At 34.7% G+C, this 7,845-nt stretch overlaps 1 protein-coding gene across 1 annotated transcript; it reads right to left on the bottom strand.

Moving 5' to 3' along the window:
• Window positions 1–995: 995 nt before the first annotated feature.
• Window positions 996–2,264, bottom strand: LOC112017929 (uncharacterized). The gene has a single exon (XM_024050386.1). The coding sequence runs from the start codon at window positions 2,262–2,264 to the stop codon at window positions 996–998; it is 1,269 nt and encodes a 422-aa protein (XP_023906154.1).
• Between the last annotated feature and the right edge of the window lie 5,581 nt (window positions 2,265–7,845).

Below are 7,845 nucleotides of genomic sequence, written 5' to 3'. Positions count from 1 at the left end.
AAATCAATCACCAACATCATCATCCTCAATATCAATTGCTTCACTTCAAACTTCACTTTCACTAGTAGTAGCACTAGTGCTAGCATTCCCAATAACCACGGCCTCCAACTCTGGCTCATCGAGTGTAAGGGCTGCATTCTCAAGAATTCCTGCTCCTCCAAGTATGTCACTCTCATTCCAAGAGTCTCTAGCAATATCCCACATCTTTGTTGCTGTATGTACGTACTCCTCATTGCGCCTTGACAAGAGTCGAAGATTAGAATGCACATATACCAAATCCTAAGCCCGTGCAGGAGTCATTTTGTTTCTTATTAAGGAATGAATAAATTTGTATATGCTCCAATTCCTCTCAGTGCATGAGGATGAACAAGGTTGTCCAAGAAGTTTAAGGGCAATGGTTTGAAGAGTTGGAAATGCGGAGCCATGGTATTGCCACCAAATCAAAGGTTGTAAGGTCCACCTATCTGTCAAGGCTTCTGGTGAAGGAAACCTCCCTTTCCATAGAAATTTCATGATCTCGATGTGGAGGGATGCGTTTTGGATTCTCCGAAAGCCATTCAATGGAGTAATACCTAGTTAAAGATTAAAAAACAAATATAGATGAAATGTGGGTTTTACTAGAAGGGTGAACTAAGGAAAATAGAAAATAAATGTACTTACTTAGGATTTAAGGAATGAGCCAAGCAATGTAGTGGCGTACAATTTTTAGTCCATCGATCAATGAGTATATCATACACCACACCCCAAAATGAGCTATACTGATCATCTTCCAAGCCTTTATACCGATATATTACTACCTACACCTTCTCTATCATTGAATCCTACATCTCATACACAAGATGAAGACAAGGCTTATCTGTGTTGGCCATTCATAGCATATCATAAATAGGTGCTGTGAATTCAAGGATATAATCAATATTATCCCACCAAAGATCACTTAGAATCATATCTTTCACCTTTTGAGCTTTTCCAACATCATCCTCCCTATAAGAAGCCTATTGGTCACTAATAGCCATGGCTTGAAGGCATCTTTTTATCAACTTCAACATTTTCAGCATTACAACAACTAAAGCAAATCTAGTATCAGCAACTTGGAGCAATTTTAATGGACAAAATTCATTAAACATTGCCAATCTCATTGAATGGTTCATGATAAAAACACGTATGAAGGATGCATCATCAGCAATACGTGTAACCCAACTACATTCCTCATATGTAACTTCATTCTTTTCGAAATTTTTTGCTGCACAAATATTCTTCAAAGCTAGATTGAGAGTGTGGACAACACAGGGTGTCCAAAATATTTTAGAATACTCACCTTCAATAAGAGCTCCAGCAGACTTCATCACACTAGCATTATCAGTGATGACTTGGACAACTTTTTCATGTCCAATCTCTTTTATAGCATCCTTCAACACCCCAGCAATATAATGTTTGTCTTTGAACTCACCTGACCCATCAATTGCCTTTATAAACACTGGACCCCCATCTGATGCAGCCATAATATTAGTAAGAGGCCTCCTTTGTGGATCTGACCATCCATCAGAAACTATACTTACGCCATTTTCAAGCCAAGAGTCCTTAATTGGTTTCAAAAGTCTTTCAACATGAGCTCTTTCTTTTTGCAAAAGTGTTGTTCTCAAGGCATTGTATCCAGGAGGAAGATAACCTAGAATGTTATGGGTAGCAGTATATGCATAGGAACTAAGATAATATGGGTTTCTTGCGAAGTGAAAGGAAAGCCCACCGGTGTAAAACATCCTAGCAATTCTGCTATCCAAATCATGTCTAGCATTATTTTGAAATGCTTTCTCCAAAGTAGAATTCATCACCTTTCTCCTCTTACTATCACCCGAATTTGTACTATCACTCCCTTCATGTCTCCAAAATGGGGAAATAGGTGCAGGCCCACGGCTTGGGGGAGGTGGGGGTAAGGGAATTTGACTTCTCCGTTCCCTCTCTAACTTATCATTCTTAACTTCGTCATGCATTCGCTGCATTTCCAGCCTATGGCTCGGTGTCACCTTAGGGCATGCTCTAATTCCTTTGCCAGAAATTTTTAATAAATGAGCCTTAACCCTAGAATAGGATCCTATATAAACTAAACCACAATAGTTACACTTAAACTGTGTGTTTCCACCTGATTTAACAGAAGCACCATGTGGTTTTTCTATTTTAGTCACATACTGCCAAAGAGGAGATTCATCATTTGGCACTTCTTGATTAAATAAAGGTGAAGTTTCTGTGCTAGTAACTTCGTCCATTGCAGATTCAATAGATTCAATTTAACCTACAAATAATAACTATTAACTAAATAAATTAATAATAAATCAAACCCAAGTTCACACTTCACATAACACAAATCACAAATCAAACTAACTAACAAATCACAAATCAAACTATTAACTAACATATAATAACTAACAAATTTAACCTAAAAATAATAACTATTAACTAAATAAATTAATAATAAATCAAACCCAAGTTCACATAACACAAATCACATATCACAAATCACAACTCACAAATCAAACTAACTAACAAATCACAAATCAAACTATTAACTAACAAATAATAACAAAAAAAAAAATTAACCTACAAATAATAACTATTAACTAACAAATCAAAAATCAAACTAAAGGCTAAGATTAAATACGGTACCTGAGTTGAGAATGTGTGAGAGAGAGCTGAAGTTTGAATGGTTGTGTGGCTGAGTGGCTGTGTGTAGACTTTAAAGTGGCTGGAATGCAGGACTGAGTGGCTGGTTCAGTGAAGGCAGCCCAGACAGCACAGAGAAGAGAGAAAGAGCGATGGACTTGGAGTGAGGAGGCTGTTTTGGAGTCTCTGGACGAAGTGTGATGGAGTGAGGGAGTTTTACGTTTGAGGGTAAGTAAAACGGTGCGTTCTGCACCTTTTTTACTTTTATTATTATTATTATTTTTTAATTTCGGCTTGAACCGGCCGTTTTGGCCGAAACGGCTGATAAGGCCGATACAGCCGAAATGGCCCGAATCGGGCCGATTCGTGCCGCGTCGGCCCACGTCGGCTTTGCCACGTGGCCCGACGCGCGTCGGACACGCAGTCAGCGCCGTCCGACACGTGTCACCGCGACGGGCCGTGTCCGATGTGGGTGCAGCGCCTCTGGCGCCGCACCTATGCTTTCCACCCTACCAGTGCCCGAGCTTCCTAGCAACTCACTCTAATAGAAAACAAACTACACACACTCGTGTGTGGGTTGGGTTCAAGTTACCTTTGTTGTACTAGTACACCACTTAATAACTTTTTAAATAATCAATATTTCAAAAATCCCATAGTTAAATTACATATTCTCTTTATTCTTAAGATGTTTCGTGTGAATCAGATGCTATTTTTACTATTCCATCTACAATTTTAAATACAAAAAAAAAAATTTAATTTAAACAATGATATAGCTATTAATCTCAGATCATCTTGAAATTTTGCAAGTATTTAGAGTATGAGAAAAAAGAATCTATCTAACTGGATTTTTAAAAATTCGCATTTAATAAAAAAATATTGAGTGTTGTAAATATAACTTGAACTCAACCATATGTATATATTAACAATTAATCAAATACATCACAATCAGCAACTCACACTCAGAGAAAACAAACTACACGTATATAAATTAGCAGTTTGTCAAACACAATACAATCACTATCAGCAAACTATACATATATAAATGCATGATAATATTGTGAATAAAAACCACAATTAAATAAAAACCTTCTCTATTTCTCTTCTTCTTCTTCTTCTCATCTTCAATTTCCTGATTCTTCTTCGCAAGCACCTGAGAACGATAGAAACGAAAGGTGAGGTTGCGTTTTTTTCCAAACATAGAATTCAGAATCATCAAACACAAACAGTCATAGTGACTCCGCATTTGCGAATTGAAAAATTTTACCATTTTGTTATTTGTATTTGACAAATATCAGACATGCGATTGTGTACGCCTTGCTAACAGCCTTTCACAAACCCGCCTGCCTCTGCGTCAATTTCTTTCTTTTCTATCTTCTTCACTCTTCAGTTCTGTTTATATATATATATCTATATAATAACTAATAGCCGAAACGTTTGACCTTTTGTTGACCGCACCTCATTGCGCCACGTGGCTACATAAATTAATGCCACATCTGCCATTAAAAATATAGAACAATGTATCTTTTCAGTGATTTCCTTATTTAGTTTCAGTTGGTAACTGCTTCAAAACATATAACTACTTATTTACTTTTTGTTTTCTTCTTATCGTTTTTCCGTTTTTTGTTTTTTTTTTCCCCCGCTGCGAGAACAAACTCAGCGAACGTTGTGGACAAAAAACAGAGTGTCCTTGCTGCTACTGCTATTGGTAATTCCTTTCTTCACAAATATTAGTAGGTCTTGCTAATTCTTGCATTAGGTGGCCTAACTCTTTCAAACCCACACCGTTTCAGTGGGTAACCATTTACAGCGAACGTCGTGGACAAAAAAACGGAGTGTCCTTGCTGCTACTGCTATTGGTAATTCCTTTCTTCACAAACATTAGTTGTTCTTGCTTCCTCTTGCATTAATTGGTCTAACTCTTTCAAACCCACACCATTTCTGTGGGTAACTCTTTCCATTGTATGTTTTGATTTATACAACTTTAGTCAATTTTCCAAATTATACCATGTTTGCTTTGGCGATAGAAATAGCCAAATGTTAGATAGGCTAAGAAATATAAAAACCATGGGAGGGTTGGGTTTCTGGCTTTAAATTATTCATGGCAGAATTTGATTAGTTTTGTAGTTTCATATATCAAATACTCTTCAATTTATTTGTTCTACTTGTTTGTTGCGTTATTTGTTGCATTACAGAAACTGTTCAATTTGTCAATAGGTTGTGTATTTCTGTTTTAAATTTTTAAAATTTTTTTTAATAATAAGGAATGTTAATAACTAGGACATTGAAATTTTGTGAACACCATGTGTTTGACAAAATGCCTTACTTACTCTTGCATTAGTTTGTAGCCACTTTATAGTTTATGCATCTTGGTTTAAGTTGTTACTGGTCATTACATCAGTTTGTTGGGTATCCAATTTTGAAAACTACATTTGTTGGATTCTTTTGGTTGAACTTTGGATATAGCTATGAACACAACCACGGTATTGCCTCCAGGTTTCTAAGGCCCACATGGCAAAACAATATTGGACCTTTCAATACTAGAAGATTCAATGAATATCATATATTTAAATACTGTTAAGTTGATATAATAATAATAATAATAATAATAATCACTTTTCTGTTGACAATAGATAGCTGACCTTACAAAATAGGAGATAAAGGAATAGTTGGTGTTAAATATTCTGAGAATTTGGGGGTTTTTTTTTTTTTTCAACATGTATTGGATTTATTTGATGGATGCATGATTATCAACCTGTCATTTTCTTATGCTTTTGCAGTGTTATTGGTTTTGTCTACGTGTGTTTTGGTTTTATTTGATGGATGCATGGTTGTCCACCTGTTGTATTGGTTTTGTTTGATGGATGCATGTTTGTCCACCTGTTGTTTTCTCATATTTTTGCGTAGAGTAAACCAATTGCCGATAAAGTGTTTTGCCTTTGTCATATTTGCTGTGTTTGCTCTGTGTCTGAGATATTTTCCAACCATTGTATAAAGTTGTTTTGATGCTTGATAGTAGTAGTGGGATTAATTAAATTATATTATATTAAGATATTTGCCTTCTTGAATCTTTGTTTGACTGAGCATTGGCCTATATATTTGCTGGTCTGTGCGTATTGTGCCTGCGCTGCATTGTTTGGTTTTGAAATATAGTTTGCTTATAATATATTATATGATATTAAGCCTTTTTGTCTCTTACGGTTTATTGCTTGGCTGGGCATTATTTAGATTCTGTAGTGTGTTCATACTGTGCTGCTCTTTTTCTGCAATTTGGTGATGAAGTCAAAGCAAATGTTTTATTTGTATCTCTTGGTAAGTGGTGATTGGTCATTGTATACATGACAATATATGGTAAGGCAATGAATAACTGCCTTAAGATTTTATGTTTCATACATTTTATGGATAGTTGAGGATATTTAAGATTTCATTCTTCATTTTATTTTAAACTTAAGTTTGATTTTTATTTTTCATTAAGTAATTTAATGTTTCATCTTTATACAAAATAATTTTCGCTAGGACATTGAAATTTTGTGCACACCATGTGTTTGACAAAATGCCTTACTTACTCTTGCATTAGCTTGTAGCCACTTTATAGTTTATGCATCTTGGTTTAAGTTGTTACTGGTCATTACATGTAGAAAATAACATAAAAGATTGTATAGGTCAATTTTGTCAAACAATCAGAGGAAAATCCTAAGCACTGCCCTTCTCCTCTGAACAAGTCACTGCTAAATAGGCAGTTAGTAATATTTTCAGAAATGATTTCAATCATAATGAAATTTAATGATAGGTGTTCAGATGGTTGACCAGATATTTATTTGCAAATATTGGTTGTTCAAAGTTTGTGAAGAGTATGAGTGCTTTGACATATATGATCTCTAAGATTAATAGTTTTCAGTTCTTTGGGGCTTCTCTAAGATTAATACCAGTAAGGCTTAACTTTGTAGCCAGCACCTAGATAAATTGATTATGCTGATATTTGTTTCAATTGCAGTTTATTCACTATGATTGTCCACTGTCTAGTTTTAATGGGCCTTTTTTTCTTTTTCCCTGGTAGTTCTACTGAGTTAACCTTTTCACTGTGGGCTAGCCAAAATAACTTGATGTATTGATTTCGTATGGTATGCTTTACTGAAACATTCAACCTTTCTCACACAAAAATATTTAAAAAAAAAAAAAAAAAAAAAAAACCTATTACTGTGGGCTGGTATTGCTTTAGCTCATGGCCTCTTGGTCTTAGAGCAATTTCACATCAGAATTCAACCTTTCTCACACAAAAATATTTAAAAAAAAAAAAAAAAAAAAAAAACCTATTACTGTGGGCTGGTATTGCTTTAGCTCATGGCCTCTTGGTCTTAGAGCAATTTCACATCAGTTTGTTGGGTATCCAATTTTGAAAACTACATTCGTTGGATTCTTTTGGTTGAACTTTGGATATAGCCATGAACACAACCACGGTATTGCCTCCAGGTTTCTAAGGCCCACATGGCAAAACAATATTGGACCTTTCAATACTAGAAGATTCAATGAATATCATATATTTAAATACTGTTAAGTTGATATAATAATAATAATAATAATATAGTTTAATAAATGTCTGAAACGTATAGCTGTTAGCAAATGTTTTAGCTACATGATTTTATGTCGTTCAATATTTAGGGACTACTTACTAAAGATTGTTGGGTGGTGTATACATTACTGTTTCAATTATTTTGTCGATCTTTATAAAAAAAAATTTATTTTAGAAGACAATAAAATATTATGCACACGTCTTTAATTCTTGGTTCCACCTGAATGACCAAAGAACAACAATATTCTACGTTCTTCTATTCATCCACTAATTCTCTAATTGTCTTCGATTAATGTTTTTGATTAGTCCATGCATCTTTATTATTATGTTTGCTCTATTTGGTCATGGTCACAATCTGGAGAGCAACGCAATAGCAGTTTGTTTCAACTTTCAATAGTTCTTTTCCTTTTTCTTCTCAAAAAAAAAAAAAAAAAACTCTCAACAGCTTTTAATTTCTTTTCAGTTTTTTTTTTTTACTGGTTTTGTGTGCGTGTGGAAGCTTTCTCACGTTTTATTTAATGGCTCTTTTTTTCTTTTTCCCTGGTAGTTCAAGAAAGAAAAAAAAAAAAAAAAACTTTTAATGTGTGCTTGTATTGCTTTAGTCCATGGTCTGTTAATGC

This window comes from Quercus suber, unplaced genomic scaffold (genome assembly GCF_002906115.3).
Source record: "Quercus suber isolate HL8 unplaced genomic scaffold, Cork oak 2.0 scaffold_261, whole genome shotgun sequence".
In the NCBI taxonomy this organism is placed as follows: domain Eukaryota; kingdom Viridiplantae; phylum Streptophyta; class Magnoliopsida; order Fagales; family Fagaceae; genus Quercus; species Quercus suber.
Note: the sequence above shows the minus strand (reverse complement) of the source record. Positions and strands in the feature narration are given on the sequence as shown.

Excerpts from the sequence above, each read along its gene's own strand:
- LOC112017929 (XM_024050386.1), bottom strand. The coding sequence starts at position 2,264 with ATGGACGAAGTTACTAGCACAGAAACTTCACCTTTATTTAATCAAGAA.